Source organism: Bison bison, unplaced genomic scaffold, assembly GCF_000754665.1.
Source record: "Bison bison bison isolate TAMUID 2011002044 unplaced genomic scaffold, Bison_UMD1.0 scf7180017864508, whole genome shotgun sequence".
NCBI classification, from domain to species: Eukaryota; Metazoa; Chordata; class Mammalia; order Artiodactyla; family Bovidae; genus Bison; species Bison bison.
In genome coordinates this window covers 3,352,386-3,370,276 of record NW_011495064.1, presented here as the reverse complement: position 1 = coordinate 3,370,276, position 17,891 = coordinate 3,352,386, and the positions used below count along the sequence as shown (strand labels likewise).

The window sequence follows — 17,891 nt, the reverse complement described above, 5'->3', positions numbered from 1 at the left end:
CATTCAGTCGTGTCCGACTCTTTGCAACGCCATGGACTGTAGCCCGCCAGGCTCCTCTGTCCATGTGATTTTCCAGGCAAGAATACTGGAGTGGGAAGCCATTTCCTACTCCAGGGAATCTTCCCAACCCAGGGATCAAACCTGCATCTCCTGCATTGGCAGGCGGATTCTTTACCCGATGAACCATTGGGGAAACCATAAAGTACAGTATCATTAAGCAAAAGCCATGAAGTACAGTCAAATGTTGTCAAGTACAGAAAATAACTCACACCCTCTCCCCGTCCCCCATGTTGAGTACACGGGAATTTTGAGATGATTTCAACACCTGACTGCTTTTTCTCAGAAGACACTCACATTTCCACCAATGGTTACCTACCTGGACAGTTGTAGATGAACCCAATATCTGTCTGAAAACACAGGAGTAGAGAAAGGACTAGTTAGGGTCTCCAGCCAATATTTGTAACAACCAACCAGCTTGATGACAATTCATGTACTTTGTTGTTGTCGCATTGCTAAGTCGTGTCTGACTGTTTGTGACCCCATGAACTGCAGCATGCCAGGCTTCCGGGTCCTTCACTATCTCCCGAAGTTTGCTCAAACTCATGTCCATTGAGGCAGTGAAGCTATCTAACCATCTCATCCTCTGCCGCCCCTTCTCCTCTTGCCCTCAGTCTTTCCCAGCATCAGGGTCTTTTCCAATGAGTCGGCTCTCATGGACTTGTCCCGCCCTGGCTCCTTTCATCTTTATAGCAACCTGGAAGTTGACCCACTGTAATCTCCACTCTACAGAGGCAAATGTTGAGTTTGAGCCAAGAGCCCAAAGTCTTACAACTAGTAAGTAAGGAGGTTTGGGTTGAAAGGACCCTGACCACCAGCAGCACGCTGACAAACACAGCCTTGTCCTTCCCTACGCCTGTGGAGGAAAGTGTTAATCCCATCCTGGGGAAGAGGATGGTTGAGGAGCTGGCCAACAGACTATGGGTTTTCCTCTTTCCCTGGGAGATAGATGTTCTGTTTGCTTGTTTTGATGTGGACCATTTTTAAGGTCTTTATTGAATTTGTAACAACACTGCTTCAGTTTTGGTTTTGGTTTTTTGAAGCATGTGGAATCCTAGCTCTCCGACTAGGGATCTAACCTGTGTTCCCTGCAGTGGAAGTGCAGAGTCTTAACCACTGGACCACCGGGGAAGTCGCTATGCTCATCATCTTGATTGTGATAATGGTTTCAAATACATATTTGAAAATGTATCAAATTATACATTTAAAATGTTTATATATCATTGTATGTCAATTATATCTCAATAAAGCTGGAAGAAAACAAACCAAAACAAAACTTATTCACCTCTAATGGGCAATAGATCTAGGCAGTGATCATCAATAGCTGTTAACAACAAAAAAAAGAGACCGGCAGTCATTCTGTGCCTGTAGGTGATGTCATCTTGCCAAATAATTGACCTAAGTCTGATCCAGCCTCTAGATAGCAAATACCTGGGCGGAGGATCCTGAGATGTGAGCCGCTGGAGGTACAGTCAGCAAAATCCAGACTGAGGGAAAACTCTGCAGAACAAACTATCCAGTTGCTTCAAAAAATAAACGACCAGACTTCCCTAGTGGTCCAGTGCTTAAGAATCCACCTTACCATACAGGGAACACAGGTTCGATCCCTCGTGGGGGAACTAAGATCTCATGTGCTGTGGGGTAACCAAGCCCGTGAGCCACAATTACTGAGCCCTCGTATCATGACTAGAGTCTGCAAGCTACTCTGAAAGTGCTTGCATGACACAATGAACATCCTGAGTGCCAAACTGAGACCTAAGGCAGCTGAATAAATAGTAAAAAAAGAAAAAGAAATGCAAAGAAAATTAGGGTGCAGGACCAACTGAATAAAATACACCTAAAAATACATTTTGATCAACTGCAATATGTGCACTTGGTTTGGATCCTGATTTGAATAAACTGTAGAAGGAATTCATTTGATATTTGAACACTGACTAGATATTTAGTGCTAGCCAGGAATTAGAAAGGTGTTTAGATGTTGTCATTATATTTAATTATGCTTAATAAAGTCTGTATGTTTTTGAAATAGGTAATGAAATATTTTAAAGTAAAATGATATGTCTGAGATTGGATTCAAAATATTTAGGTTGGTACAAAGCAATTGCAGTTTCGGGCCATCAATTTTAAATCAGTCATGTCAGACTTTTTGCAACCCCATGGGCTGTAGCCCACCAGGCTCTGTTGTTCATGGGATTCTCCAGGCAAGAGTACTGGAGTGGGTTGCCATTTTCTACTCCAGGAGATCTGCCCAACTCAGAGATCCCCAACCATTCTAGAATCTCTTAATTCCTAGGCCTGTGCTGCTTCTTTGAGAGTTAGTTGGGGGAGGGGCAGGTTATGAAAACTCACATGCTTATTACAAGTTGTGAGAAAGAAACCTTCCTTTGACTTGTCCTAAATTTGCCTTTCCCAAGGGTAGGGCCCTTTCCCAAGAGTTGCCAGATTTAGCAAATAAAAATACAGATGCCAGTTTAAATTAGGATTACAGATAAATAACGACCTTTTTTTTGGTAAACGTAGGTCCCCAGCAATATTTCATGAAGAGCCATGAAATATTGGGGACATACTTACATTTAAAAAGTACCTGTTGTTTAAGATTAAAAATTTCCAGGGCCTCCTGGATTTAACCTGGCAACCCTACCTATTGGTTAGCCCTTCATGATTGAGTGAACGTTCCTCATTTCTCAACCTGGATCTTTCCCAAAGCAAATCTTTTCACTCTGTCCTCAGGGGCAGTCTTTCTCCAGGTTTTCCAACAACTGGTTGACCTTTTGGATCCTCTGTTTCCATTTTTTGGAGACAGAGATGTGAGCTGTGTCCATAAATATTCAAAGTGTGGGGGGATCAAGGTGGAACCCAGCACTCTCATAAATGTTACATACTTTAATCCTCACAAAATTCCTGTGGGTTGAGTATGTTATTATCCCCATTTTACAGATGAGCAAGTAGAGGCTCCGAATAACTTGTCTAAATCACCCAGTGGGTAGGTGGATCAACAACTGGATCTTCCTGCATGAAAATCCAAGTCCTTTTCCCTAGCCTGAGGCAAGTAGCCCTGGGTGGGTCTCTGTAACTATTTCACCAAACCTCCTCCTCCATCCAGTGCTCACTTGGAATCTCCCGATCTCTGCGTTGAATCTCATCACTGAGGAATTCATCACCTGCAGGGAGTTCCCAGAAAGATTTGTTATTTACAACCCCGATTTCCCAAACCCCATGGGAGGAATCGGCAGGGTACATCTGGGCTCTCCAGGACTGACTCAACTTCCTAATGACTGACACTTCCAAGTAGTGTTTCTCATTTAATTCTCAGAGGAGCCCTGAGAAGCTCAGATTTTTAGTCCCACTTTCAGGATGAGGAATTTGATCCGAGAGGTCAATTCCGTTGGTCTCCACAAAGCAAACTTGCTCTCAGCTTTCTCCTCTGCATCCTGTCTTGGCTGTTTCCTAAGAACTCTTCAAGGGAGAAGCCTTACTCTCACTAGCCCCGTGCTGGACACATAGGAGGCATTTGATAAATACAAGTTCCTCATTGTTACTGGGCTCCCTGGGGTCGGAGAATGGAACGTCTCATTTGGAAGGGACGTTTGAGGGGTCCTTTGGTGGCATGAAAATCCTGGTACATGGGAAAGGGTTGCTTTGTTCACCTTGGAGCTAAGCTCAGGGCCTATCAGTTGGCATTTCATAACATTCATTGAATGAACAAATAAATGGATGGATGGATGGATGGATCGGGCTGGCGTCTGGCTGCTAGGGTGAAGAAGGTGGCAGAGATGCTGCCTTGGGGTCAGAAAGACCATCCGATGTGACTCTATCTCTACAGATGGGGCTGGAGGGGAGTGAAGAACTTTTCAGAATTGAGGTGGGACAAGAAAAGTGAACCCGTCTTGCCTGGCTCCTCACCTGGATTAAGATAATCTCATCGAAGAACTTCATGGGAGCCTCATAAAAATTCTGAAAGAAGATCTGAAGTAGAGAGAATGGGAGGGGGTGGGGATGGGAGTAGGAAACGTGTCTCCATCACATCCCCCAGGGACTGAGCAAGCCTGAAGCCTCCAACTAAGAGACTTCTGCCTTCGTTTGCCCATTCCGGTGACCTTCAGCTCCTTACCACCCACGTGTTCTGCTTGCAGGAGCAGAGACCTGCCAGGTCCTAAAGGATTTTTTATCCAGAAAAGTGTGGTGTAGGGGATCCCTGGAGGGCCTGGGAGCAGCTCAGAGCCCATCAAATTGCCCTGGGACGGAGATGAAAGTGTCCGCCTCTCCCTAGATCATCCTGTCTGTCCACCACACCCCCACTCCCTGGTGCAGCCAGAACCTCCTCCCCCCAGAGCAGACCTGGCCCTGTCACTCTCCTGCTTGAGTCCCTCCATGGCTCTCAAGTCCCATCCAAGATGAGGCCCCAGCACGTTTTGCAGGCTTACCTACAGCCAGCCCCCCATCCCAGCTCCACCCATGTCTAGTTTTGCCAACCAGCCCTACTGTTTCTTCCTTCCAGGTCTCTGAGAACACAATTCCTTTTTCCTGAATTATCTTTCTCCATCTTGTCCCTCTTCCCTTGGTAGACTCTTCCTTCAAGGTTTCAGGAGACTTTTCTGAGTCCTCTCCACCCTCTGTTCCCTGCCCCCACTGTGCTTCTCTCTTTTCTTTGGTGGTCTAATCACAAATTAATTCAGTGCCTATTTATGGAGTTCTTATTGCATCCATCATGATGCCAGGTTGGGAGGCCCCAGTGGCGGCAAAGTCAGCATTATTGTTCAGTCGCTCAGTCGTGTCTGACTCTTTGTGACCCCATGGACAGCAGCACGCCAGGCTTCCCTGTCCCTCACCAACTCCCAGAGCTTGCTCAAACTCATCCATGGAGTCGGTGATGTCATCCTACCATCTCATCCTCTGCTGTCCCCTTCTCCTCCTGCTTTCAATCTTTCCCAGCATCATGGTCTTTTCTAATGAGTCAGTTCTTCACATCAGGTGGCCAAAGTATTGGAGCTTCAGCTTCAGCATCAGTCCTTCCAATGAATATTCAGGACTGATCTCCTTTAGGATTGACTGGTTTGATCCTCTTGCAATCCAAAGGATTCTCGAGAGTCTTCTCCAGCGCCATAGTTTGAAAGCATCAATTCTTCAGCGCTCAGCTTTCTTTATGGTCCAACTCTCATATCCGTACCTGATTACTAGAAAAACCATAGCTTTCAGCTATGCAAACCTTTGTCAGCAAAGTGATGCCTCTGCTTTTTAATACAGAGACATTGAAGTTATCTAGGTTTGTCACAGCTCTTCTTCCAAGGAACAAGTGTCTTCTAATTTCATGGCTGTAGTCACCATCAGCAGTGATTTTGGAGCCCAAGAAAAGAAAGTCTGTCACTGCTTCCACTTTTCCCCCTTCTATTTGCCATGAAGTGATGGGGCCGGATTGCTATCACTTCTACATGGGGCCTGCGCTTTCTGGTTGCATCAGCGGCCCTCCCAGATCTTTATCCCCCACGCCCTGCCCCCCCAGATTCCTGTCTCCCCAGATCTCTGTCCCCTCACATCCCTGTCCACTGCAGTCTTGCCCCATCGTCATCACCTATGTGTCCACGTGCTATGCTCTCCGTGGTGTTTGACCATCTGTGCCCAGTTTTGTGGGACAAACAAATGAAAGCAGCAGAGTCGGGGAGCAAGCTTGCCATCCACCAGCAGGAAATGCCTAGCCCTCGGCCGGCCCCTTTGACCCAAGTACCCCATTCAGCTCCGAAGGGCATGGGCCACCCACCTCATTGAAGAAAGGGTTGTTCCCCATCTTGATCCGTGAGTGGTGCTGGTGGCCTCCAATGACCACCTTCACCACTGGCTTGATGTCGTTGCCCATCAGCTGCCGGGCTTCAAACACCTGCACTCGGACCTGCAGGGGAGAGACCAGGGGAAACTGACTTTGGGGGTCCAGGCTCCTATTTGTCAAGGGGGACTCTTCTCTGAAAGAACAATATGTTCTGGTAAGAAGCATCTACTGCCGATAGAAAGGGGCCCTAAAGCCCTGAGAAGGCTCTGGTTCCCTCTGTTTCTTCCTAAGGGAACTGTCACCTCCTCTTTGCCTTTTCATTTTGGGTGGACACAGGGTTTACTGAATGGGAGGGACTTGTTACAGAATAGGGTCGAACATTTCTCAGTTGCTGTTGTTCCGTTTTGTTTGTTTTGAATATTTATTTGACTGCACCAAGTCTCCGTTATGGCATGTGGGTCTAGTTCCCCGACCAGGGATTGAACCTGGGGCCCCTGCACTGGGAGTGCAGAGTCTCAGCCGCTAGACCACTGGGGAAGTCCCAGTATCTTGTCTTTTATACTTGTGATCTTTTTACAGAACTGAACACTTTATTTATTTTTATTTAATTATTTATTTGTTACCAGAGGTAAGGAAGTGTATTTCATTGTGATAAAAGCACCAGTTAATGACGAGGACATATAAAGATTATAAGCATTTTTCTTTATACCCTGATGACAGATCTTCACAATATATGAAGCAAAAGCTGATAGAGGTATAAAGAGAAAGAAGCAAAAACTCTTCTCTCTATTGATATAACAGGTAGGCAGAAAATCATCATTACATTAGAATAGCACCATCAATCAACTTGGCTTCCCCAGTGGCTCAGCGGTAAAGAACCCACCAGCCAAGGCAGGAGACTGGGTTCCATCCCTGGGTCGGGAAGATCCCCTGGAGAAGGAAATGGCAACCCACTCCAGGATTCTTGCCTGGAGAATCCCATGGACAGAGGAGGCTGGTGGGCTATAGTCCATGGAGTCGCAAAAGAATTGGACATGACTTAGAGACTAAAGAACAACAACAATCAATCAACTTGACCTGATGGACATTTATAGACTATTTGATCCAGCAGTGGCAGAATGCAAATTATTCTTAAGTGTGCACAGAATATTTACCAAGAAACACCATATTCTGGTACATAAAACATGTTTCAATAAACTAAAAAATAATCATTCATGTTATGGTTTGCTTTTTTTTTTTTTTTACCATAATGGTATTAATTTATTTTACTTTTTCAGTGTTTGTTGGAGAATAGTTGATTTACAATGCTGTGTTGGTAGGCACTGAACATTTTAAACTTCTCTGCAGTTGAATCTATGATCTGTGCTTCTTCTGCTCTCCTGAGACTCAGTGAAGGGCCTCACCTGGAAGTGCTGAGGCTTTGGGGACAGAGCCTTGTGCACTGTGGCGCTGGGAAACATCAGCTTCTGCTTGGCCACCTCTTGAGCTGTTATGGCCAGGAGGTCTTCATCGCCTGGGGAAACAGCCCAGGGTGGGCTCTCATGGGGGGAGAGCAGGATACTTGAGGGCATGTCCCCCCTTTCATCGTTCTGTCCCCAGTGTCCCCAGTGCTAACTAAAATCACAGCCAAGAGGCCCTGGCAAGGGCACATGCCCTTCCAGAACCCTCCATGGTCCCCACCTACCCTCGGTACCCCTGGCCTCACTGTACATGGGCGGGGCATGCTCTGGGGAACGGTCATCCTTGCCTCTCTCTGCAGCCCCTTGGAGGCTGAGTCTTATGTCTACGGTGACAAGCAGACATACTGGGGAGGTGTCTGGAGAGCTCATAATCCTATAGGCCTCAAGGGTTGGGTCTCCAAGATCCCCAAGAGCCCATCCAGCTACGGTTGGAGAAGGGCAGGGCTCAGCCCCGTGGAAGTACATACCGATCTTCTCGATATCCTTGTAGGTCATAAGGGCTGCCTGTAAGGTGACAGTGCACTGCAAGGCAAAGGCAGGGAGCTGTAAGATCCTGCAATCCCCGGCAAGATCACGGCACTGGAACCTGGTCCATCCTGGCAGGACTCACACCCAGCCATCCTGGGTGGAGTGATGCTGACCATGGTACAGGACCCCACCGGGGGGACTGTGCAGTCTGGGGTGGAGGGAGGTCATGAACTGATGGGGAGAGAGCAATGGGTCACTGCGGACGGGGCTGAAGAACAGAGGAGGCGCGCGGCAGTGGTGGTGACAGAACAGAATGCCGCAGGGTGGGGAGGAGAGAGAGGTGACTTGGGACCAGTCTAGAACCACTAATGCTAGCCCAACATCTCATGACGCCTTGTGGGAACTCCAGCAAACACCCAACTGACCTCTTGCCTCCAAGCACCCTCACTGCTCAGCCATCCTCAGAATTGACCCCTGAACGCCCTAAGTGCCCTAAACTATCAGAGTAAAGTCACAGCGTATCCACGTAAACCCTGCAAGGCCCTTCCCTTCCGGCCCCTGGCCGCTGCCCGATCTCCGCTCTCCCACAGTCAGGCCCTCTCGGCCCCTCCCCCAGTGCAGGCAGCCCACCCTCCTGAACATGCCCGGCTGCCTTTTGTCCCTCCACCTTATATTCCTGCCAGGGGCTGTCTTTCTTTCCTATCCGTTGGGCAAACTCATGTGCTGCTGTGCTTAGTCGCTCCATCATGTCTGACTCTTTGCGACCACATGGACTACAGCCCACCAGGCTCCTCTGTCCATGGGGATTTTCCAGGCAAGAATATTGGAGTGGGTTGCCATGCCCACTTCCAGGGGATCTTCCCAACCCAGGGACTGAACTTGTGTCTCCTGAATTTCCGGTGGATTCTTTACCATCTGAGCCACCACGGCTCTCCTTAAAAACCATCTATAGGGCTTCCCTGGTGGCTCAGTGGTTAAGAATCCTCCTGCCAATGCAGGAGACACAGGTTTGACCCCTGGTCCAGGAAGACCCCACATGCTGAGAAGCAACTAAGCCCGTGCGCCACAGCTATTGAGCCTGTGCTCCAGAGCCCGGGAGCAGCAACTACTGAAATGCCAGTGCCCTAGAGCTGGTGCTCTGCAACCACAGAAGCCATTGCAATGAGCAGCCTTCACACTGCAACTAGTAGCCCTTGCTACTCTCTAGTTGAGAAAAAGTAGAGAAAAGGCCTGCACAGCAACCAAGACCCAGAACAGCCAAAAATAAATAAATAAAACCACATAAAAAATTTTTTTTAATCTATAAAAGTGGAACTCTGACCTACACTCTGTAGCAATCAGCTCAGGAAACGAACCTGATACTTACAGTAACCAGCCCAGGAAGTCAGTTTGCTGTGAGTCGGACCTATAGAAAGTCAGACCACCAGCTCTAGCGACAAACAGCCAGGACTTGATTAATAACCGATGAATCCCTTAATTTTGTTCCCACTTTTAGCTCAGGGCCAACGGGAGAAAGCCAAATATATACCCCTAAGCAATCACATAGGGTGCTCAGCTTCTAGTTGGTCCACTTACAGCTCCCCTCACATCAACAGCCTCCCATCAGGACATACCTGAAGTCTTCCCTTTTTTCTACCATTGAGTTTTCTCATTCCTCTGCCTGGCTTTGCGTCTCTGTCAAATCCAAGTGCTGACTCCCTTGTTATATCTGTTGTTGTTGTTTAGCGGCGAAGTCGTGCGACTCTTCTGTGACCCCATGGACTATAGCCCACCAGGCTCCTCTGTCCATGGGATTTCCCAGGCAAGAATACTGGAGTGGATTGCCATTTCTTTCTCTAGGGGATCTTCCTGACCCGGGAATCGAATCCGTGTCTCCTCCGTTGTAGGCAGATTCTTTACCACTAAGCCACCAGGGAAGCCCCTTGTTATATATTAATAGCAAGCTCTGAATAAATCGCATTTGCTTATTCTCATCTGGTTGGTCTTCATCACCTCCTCTGTAAAGCCTTTCATTTTCTCTCAAGTGAAATCATTCCTTCCCTCCTGACCTCAGTGAAGTAGCTTTACAGACCCCAGTACACATGTGCTGGAGTGCTTGCCATGTGAGTGACAACACATGTGGGCTTCGTTCAAGTTTGTATCCCAGACCTAGCACAGTTGCTGACACCTGCAGACAATTGGCTGAATACTGATCTCAATGGGTGGATGAAGGGTAGAGGTGAGTCGGTACATGGAGAGCGTCATGTAACTTGGGGAGATGATGACAAGTGTGATGGGTCCCCCAGGGTAGAAAATGTTCTCTTGGTTGGGGGGGACACTGAGATACTGCTGCAGTGCATGGCCCAGCTTCATCAGCTGCCCCCCACTCCTTCAGCCACCCTCCCTGGGGCCTGACTCACCTCTGTGGGCATCATGGAATGGTTGAGCAGGGTTAGGTCATTCACAAAAAGGATCTTTCTTGGTTTTTTCACCAAGGGCTTGAGCAGTACTGTGGCCATGCCAATGAACCTGGGGAGACAGGGAGCAGGTGTGAGAGCCTGAGCCAGGTGTCCTTCTCAGTCTCAGGCATAGCTTTACCCCGGGATGTCTTTTCCCTCCTTGAGGCTGTGCTGTCCAGACAGAAGAAGGATGCGGTGATGCGGAGCACACACTAGAGGGCGCAGGACTCGCAACTCTCTGGGAACTGGCTTGGGGGCTTCCTTGCCAGTGGGCACCCTAGTTACTGGCTCTGCCATGCTGTACTCAGCCCCTTTCCAGAAGCTCTGCTCCCACGCTCCTCTGGAACAGGACCTGTGCTAAGGAACAGCTGATTGGACCAGGAGGTGGGCATCTGACCAAAACTGGGCCAATCAAATTCTCTGTCCTAGGAATTTTGACCTGGGATGCCATAGCTCAGTCTCAGTAGGGCACTGGAATGGGGCTGTGATGAGAAACCAGTGTTGGGCAGAAAGAAACAGGTTTGAGATCCTGTGTGTTCAAAAGAGACAGAAAGCTCCTGAGTCCCCAGTTTCCTAATTCTGTTTGATCTATCTATAATCCTAGTCTTGATACCTTTTTTTTTTTTGGTATTAGCTGTCTAGAGTGGGTTCTAGTCCTTGCATCTGAGTGAGTTATGGATTAGAGACTGGAGACACAGCATCTGCTGTAGCTTTGGTCAGAGAATCAGGCTCCTCCTGCCTCTCTCTGGGGGAGCCTTACCTTTCCTTCTTCACTGAACCCATGTCTCGAAGGGTGATTTGCAGGAAAGAGTCCTTCTGCAGGGGGTGGTTCCAGAGGTGCCAGATGAGCGTCTGGGGGAGCCACGGAGAAGTCAGTACCCTCCCTCTACCCCGCCCCCTTCCCATCCTTCTAGGAAATGAGAAAAGATGCAGGTGAAGGTCTGGCACTGGGTTTCTCTTGAACTGAGGACTCCCCCTCAAGTTCAGTTTCCTAAGAGGAGGCATTTGTTACCTTCACCCAGGAACTGGGCATCCTCCCTGAGCTCCTAGAGCTTAGCTGCTATACTGGGGGCTTGTTAGTAGTTAAGGGGCTTGGGAATCAGGTGGTGGGACGAGGATGGATGGGAGATGAGAGGGGATCCTGCAGAGTGAGCCCTGTCTCTGGGAACATCAGGATGGCTGGTTGGACAAGCTGAGTCCCTCCCTAGGGTGAGGGAGGAAGCTCTGAGCAGCTGTGGTTGCAGTGGCCCTGAGACCCCACACAGCCTTCTCAGCACAGAGGCTGCTCACAGGGCAAGATGCTCCAGCCATGGGAAGGCTGAGGAGGCCCCTGTCCCCTCCCTAGACTTCTGAGCACAGTCAGTCTGGACCCAGCCTGAATGCTGGGCTTGTCATGGTCTCATCTGGGCTTGCCCTGATGTGTTTTACCTCATTCCACACGGGGTGATTGCCCTCCACCTCACGAGTTGTCCTCTTGACATCTGAAAAGACACCAAGGGGCCAGCATATGCTATAGGACATGTTTCAAAGTCTAGGTTCGAGTGAGCAAAGAGAGGTCAGACTCTGTAAGAAAACATCCAGTCTACATTGGCAGATGTGATGTGGCACTGATTCTTTGTAACTTTGGAGTTTTCTAAATTTCTCACCTTTTGTTAAGAGTGACATCACCCCCATGTGACAGATAATGTTATGTGTTCATTTTCCTCCTGGGTACACAGTTCCCAGTCATCTCGCACCAGGGTGGGGCCGGATAACTCGTCCTGGCCAATGGAGTGTGGGAGCGATACTTAACTTCTGCCTGGATTGGCTCCCGAAGCTTCCCACGAGAGTGTCCACTCTCACCGTCTGCAGGCAGAGCGATGCCTGGTGGTGACTCTGCAGCCACCAGCAACAAGCAGCTGGTCCCCAATCTACTGTTTGGAGGAGCCATTCAGGATTGCTGCCTGATCTGTACCACCAACGTTAGACTTGGGTGTAAGCAAGAGGTGAACTTCTGCTGTGTTAAGGCACCGGGATTTAAGGGTTCCGTTGTTACTGTTGAGTAACAACCAACGGTAAAGCCAGTGTACCCTGAGACATCCTAAAACATCTCTAATGGGTTGAAAGGTCTTTATCCACTACAATTTGTCTTCTCCAGAAACATCTTTAACAAAGAACGTCCATAGCCCTGCAAAGAACCCCTAAATTGGTAAGTCTGAGATTCTTCCCAAGGAAGGAATATGTGTGTGAGGGCATGGTAACCCACTCCAGTATTCTTGCCTGGAGAATTCCATGGACAGAAGAGCTTGGTAGCCTACAGTTCATGGGGTTGCAAAGAGTTGGACATGTAGCCATTCACCAGAAAAAATGAAGGCAGAGGAGTCATCTACTAAGTCATCTACTAAGAGAAATCATAGCAATAAGTATGATAAATTTGAAAGACCCGGATGATGTCTACCTCGCCTTTTGGTCACACGGCATCTTTTACATAGTAGGGCACCAATGGGTCTAGTTTACACTGGACACATGTTGCCTCTTGGGAGTCCTGGCTCTTACCTCTGAAGTACACGGACACGCAGGGTCTGGGTGGGGGGCTTAGGGGTGGGCTAATCTTGGCCGACTGCATGATAAGCCTCAGCATCTTCCCCACCTACTTCTCAATGTCCTTCTCAGGCGAAACTTCCTGCTTGGAGCACCTTGGTCTGGGGCTTCTCCTAAGGCTTATAGGGTGAGTAAGGTCTGTTGCTTGGCAACAGAGGTGATGTCACAAAGGCCGGTGGTTCTTGATTCTGGAGAGGAATGAAGAGGATGGAAAGACGAAGAAGTCATAGGGCATGATGAAGCCAGTGGCTTCAGGTGACCAGGGCTGTAGAAACAAAATAGCTTGACTAAATTTCATTTCCCCTTCCCATTTTCTTTTCTCTCTCATTCTTACTGTTCTTCTAATTTCAAGATCAGGGAAAAGGGGAATACGTTCTCTTTATACAAGCAAGATATCTGGACTGAATCATTGCCAAAGTCACACTGTTTCCATAAGAAAATAGAGAAGGGAAGTGAGTTGAGAAAAGGAATAGGGAACTCAAAGATGATTTCAGTGATGTTTCAGAAGTCCTTCCTAATGTGGAAGCAAACATCGAGGCCTCCCTTTTTCTAAAGAGGACATGGGTTTAGATAATGAGTCTTTCTTTAACCAAACTAGCTTACTCATTAACAAATTCCTATGCCAGCCAGCTGGGTTTGTAAGGTTAAAGAAAACTCTCTAAGGAAAAATCTCACTGACAATATAATCTTGTGGTATCTTGCTTGCTCTCAAGGCCTCTCAGAATGAGAATGGAGCAGGTCATTGCTCTTGTTGTCCCTAAGCTTTTTCTACTTTAGGGTTGATCATTATATAACCTACATCTAACTACATCCAATAGTTAGCATGAAAAAAAATTTTTGTCAATTTATTTATTTGGCTGTGCCGGGTCTTAGTTGCAGCATGCAAACTTATTGACTTTTTTTTTGTTTTTTGATGTGGACCATTTTTAAAGTCTTTATTGAATTTATTTTATGTTTCGGTTTTTTGGCCACAGGGTATGTGGGATCTTAGTTTCCTGATGGGGGATGGAACCTGCACCCCTTGCATTGGGAGTGGGGAGTCTTAGCCACTGGACCCCCAGGGAAGTTCCATTAGCATAAAAATTAATGAATGTTTTAAAAATGTGTATTAATTGATGAAACAATTTAGCACTAAGCTTACTACGCATTCTAAAACATGTATAACATTCAAAGAACAACAACAATTAAAAACAAACAAACTGGATGTGTCATTATGGTGCCAGGATTGCTTTTAGTTTTCCTGACAGTTTTTCTTGAAATCTAACAATGACACAATGCTTGTTGCTTTGTGAAAGATTTTCCAAACTAATCATGACACAAAAGCAAACCCGGTAAAGGAAGAGGTTGATAGATTTGATCACATAGAATTTAAGATTCTTGTATAGAAAAAAGACAAATATCAAGGTAGGGAACATCTGCAATAGTTCTTATAATTCAATAAGAAAAAGATGAATACTCCAGAGTGAAATGGGCAAAGTTTAGATTGCCCAAACAGATTAAAAAAAAAAAAAAAAAGATGCAAAAACAAATTCACCCTATTTACTAATTAGAGAAATGCAATGAGATACTATTTGTCATTTTGCCAAATTGGACTCAGAAGTCCCCTAAACAAGAAAAATATGTTAAAAAAAAAAAGTTCAAGCTCATTAATAAGCAAAGAAATACAATAAGATACCATTTATCACCTCCCCGATTGGCAAAGAATGAAAAAAAAAAGATTAACTTGGTGTGCTGAGGAAGGAAGAAGGGGCAGAGAAAACATATCAGTTCATACACTGTGCTGATCAGACATAAAGAGAAAAAAACAGCAGAATGCTAGAGCAAAGTAAGTGCCAGGGCAAGAGAATTAAGGGTGGTGAAAGATGAACCAAAGCCTGCCCTTTTCCTGTCATCCTAATAATATTAACCTCTCTATCTCTAGTATATTTAAATAACATCTCTTGAATTTTTCACTTTAAGAGATTATCTACCAAGTCAGTTCTTTACATCATCTTTCACTCCTTTCCCATCTCCCAGCTTCTCTCTCCCAAACTTTCCAACTCATCACTTTTAGACTTTATCTACCCTGGAGGAGGGCATGGCAACCCACTCCAGTATTCCTGCCTGGAGAATTCCATAAACAGAGGAGCCTAGCGGGCTAACATACAGTCCATGGGGTCACAAAGAGTCAGGAACAACTGACTTGCCAGGCAGGCACTGTTGTTTATCTGCATATTTAACTTATATGCAGAGTACACCATGAGAAACGCTGGGCTGGATGAAGAAGCACAAGCTGGAATCAAGATTGCCGGGAGAAATATCAATAACCTCAGATATGTAGATGACACCACCCTTATGGCACAAAGTGAAGAAGAACTGAAGAGCTTCTTGATGAAAGTGAAAGAGGAGAGTGAAAAAGTTGGCTTAAAACTCAACATTCAGAAAACTAAGATCATGGCGTCTGGTCCCATCACTTTATGGCCAATAGACGGGGAAACAGTGACAGACTATTTTTTTAGGCTCCAAAATCACTGCAGATCACAATGACTGTAGCCGTGAAATTAAAAGATGCTTGCTCCCTGGAAGAAAAGTTATGACCAACCTAGACAGCATATTAAAAAGCAGAGACATTACTTTGCCAACAAAGGTCTGTCTAGTCAAAGCTATGGTTTTTCCAGTAATCATGTATGGATGTGAAAGTTGGACTATAAAGAAAGCTGAGCACTGAAGAATTGATGCTTTTGAACTGTGGTGTTGGAGAAGACTCTTGAGAGTCCCTTGGACAGCAAGGAGATCCAACCAGTCCATCCTAAAGGAAATCAGTCCTGAATATTCATTGGAAGGGCTGATGCTGAAGATGATAATCCAATACTTTGGCCACCTGAAGAACTGACTCATCTGAAAAGACCCTGATGCTGGGAAAGATTGAAGGTAGAGGAGAAGGGGATGACAGAGGATGAGATGGTTGGATGGCATCACCGACTCAATGGACATGAGCTTGAGTAAACTCCGGGAGTTGGTGATGGACAGGGAGGCCTGGCGTGCTGCAGTCCATGGGGTTGCAGAGTCGGACACGACTGAGCGACTGAACTGAACTGTTTATCACACACGATGACAGGTTTATTACACCTGCCTTTCCTGCAATCTGTTTTCATTCATATCTCATTTGGGGGCTAAATCTATACTGTATTCAGTGTTTTCTTTTTATGATAATGCATTTTTTTCACCGGGCTTTCCGGTGGCGCAGAGGTAAAGAATCTGCCTGCCAGTGCAGGAGACTCAAGAGAGGCAGGTTCAATCCCTGGGTGGGGAAGCTCCCCTGGAGGAGGGCATGGCAACTCACTCCAGTATTCTTGCCGGGAGTATTCCATGGACAGAGGAACCTGGCGGGCTACAGTCCATGGGGTTGCAAAGAGATGGACACCACTGAAGCAACGAAGTACAACCACGAAGTCTAATCTCTGCCTTGAGGGCAGCACTGCCTCGCTTTAACTTCTTAAGGGTAGGGCCATCTTGACACATCTTTGCAGAGACCAGCAAGCAGCACTCCACAAATTATTTATTTTTAATAGTTTTTTTTTTTTTTTAGAGCAGTTTTAGGCTCAGAGCAACTTTTAATTTTTACATGTATTTTTATTGTGGCTATTTCTTGAGTAAATTCTTTTTTTTTTTTAATTTAAGTATTGTTGCTTTACAGTATTGTGTTAGTTTCAGGCATGCAGCATAAGGAGTAAATTCCTAAGGAACACAACCTGGTAGGTAAGGGATGAGCTTTGTGGAGTGGAAAGTAGGTTGTCCTGCCTCCCGGCCCTGGCCAGGCAACCTACAAAACAACAGTGGGGGACAGCGAGAATAGGGGCCGCAGGAGCCAGCCTCCTCCCTCACCCTCACTTTCCCTGCTGAAGATGCAAGAACCAATGCTCCGGACCCTGTGCTGTCTGCAGGCAAGGCCTGCATGCGTTCTCAATTCAGTTCAGTTCAGTAGCTCAGTCGTGCGATCCCATGAACTGCAGCACATCAGCCTTCCCTGTCCATTACCAACTCCTGGAGCTTACTCAAACGCATGTCCACTGAGTCTGTGATGCCATACAACCATCTCCTCCTCTGTCCTCCCCTTCTCCTCCTGATTGGCTAGTTGGATCCCCCTGCAGTCTAAGGGACTCTCAAGAGTCTTCTCCAGCACCACAGTCCAAAAGCATCAATTCTTCGGTGCTCAGCCTCCTTTATAGTCCAACTCTCACGTCCATACATGGCTACTCCAAAAACATAACTTTGATTAGACAGACCTTTGTTGGCAAAGTAATGTCTCTGCTTTTTAATACACTATCTAGGTTGGTCATAACTTTTCTTCCAAGGAGCAAGCATCTTTTAATTTCATGGCTACAGTCACCATCTGCAGTGATTTGGGAGCCCAACAAAAAGTCTCTCACTGTTTCCATTGTTTCCCCATCTATTGGCCATGAAGTGATGGGACCACATGCCATGATCTTAGTTTTCTGAACGTTGAGTTTTAAGCCAACATTTTCACTCTCCTCTTTCACTTTCATCAAGAGGCTCTTTAGTTCTTCGCTTTCTGCCATAAGGGTGGTGTCATCTGCATATTTGAGGTTATTGATAATTCTCCCGGCAGTCTTGATTCCAGCTTGTGCTTCATCCAGCCCAGCATTTTGCACGATGTACTCTCATATAAGTTAAGTAAGTAGGGTGACAACATATAGCCTTGACATACTCCTTTCCTGATTTGGAACCAGTCTGTTGTTCCATGTCCAGTTCTAACTGTTGCTTCTTGATCTGAATACAGATTTCTCAGGAGGGAGGTAAGGTGGTCTGGTAATTCCCATCTTTTGAAGAATTTCCCACAGTTTGTTGTGATCCACACAGTCAAAGGCTTGGCGTAGTCAATAAAGCAGAAGTAGAGGTTCCCTTGGAGAAGGCAATGGCAACCAACTCCAGTACTCTTGCCTGGAAAATCCCATGGAGGGAGAAGCCTGGAAGGCTGCAGTCCATGGGATCGCTGAGGGTCGGACACGACTGAGTGACTTCACTTTCACTTTTCACTTTCATGCATTGGAGAAGGAAATGGCAACCCACTCCAGTGTTCTTGCCTGGAGAATCCCAGGGACGGGGGAGCCTGGTGGGCTGCCGTTT

At 46.7% G+C, this 17,891-nt stretch overlaps 1 protein-coding gene across 1 annotated transcript in view; it reads right to left on the bottom strand.

Moving 5' to 3' along the window:
- FER1L5 (fer-1-like family member 5) overlaps window positions 1-12,804 on the bottom strand; it is a 55,395-nt gene extending 42,591 nt beyond the window's left edge. The window contains exons 1-10 of the mRNA XM_010829596.1: window positions 12,720-12,804; window positions 11,613-11,665; window positions 10,945-11,036; window positions 10,146-10,254; window positions 7,746-7,800; window positions 7,222-7,331; window positions 5,813-5,941; window positions 3,961-4,023; window positions 3,168-3,218; window positions 377-407 (exon numbers count right to left, since the gene is read on the bottom strand). Of these exons, the coding sequence (XP_010827898.1) occupies window positions 377-407; window positions 3,168-3,218; window positions 3,961-4,023; window positions 5,813-5,941; window positions 7,222-7,331; window positions 7,746-7,800; window positions 10,146-10,254; window positions 10,945-11,036; window positions 11,613-11,665; window positions 12,720-12,804 (778 nt within the window). The remainder of the gene's footprint in view (window positions 1-376; window positions 408-3,167; window positions 3,219-3,960; window positions 4,024-5,812; window positions 5,942-7,221; window positions 7,332-7,745; window positions 7,801-10,145; window positions 10,255-10,944; window positions 11,037-11,612; window positions 11,666-12,719) is intronic.
- Window positions 12,805-17,891: the final 5,087 nt, after the last annotated feature.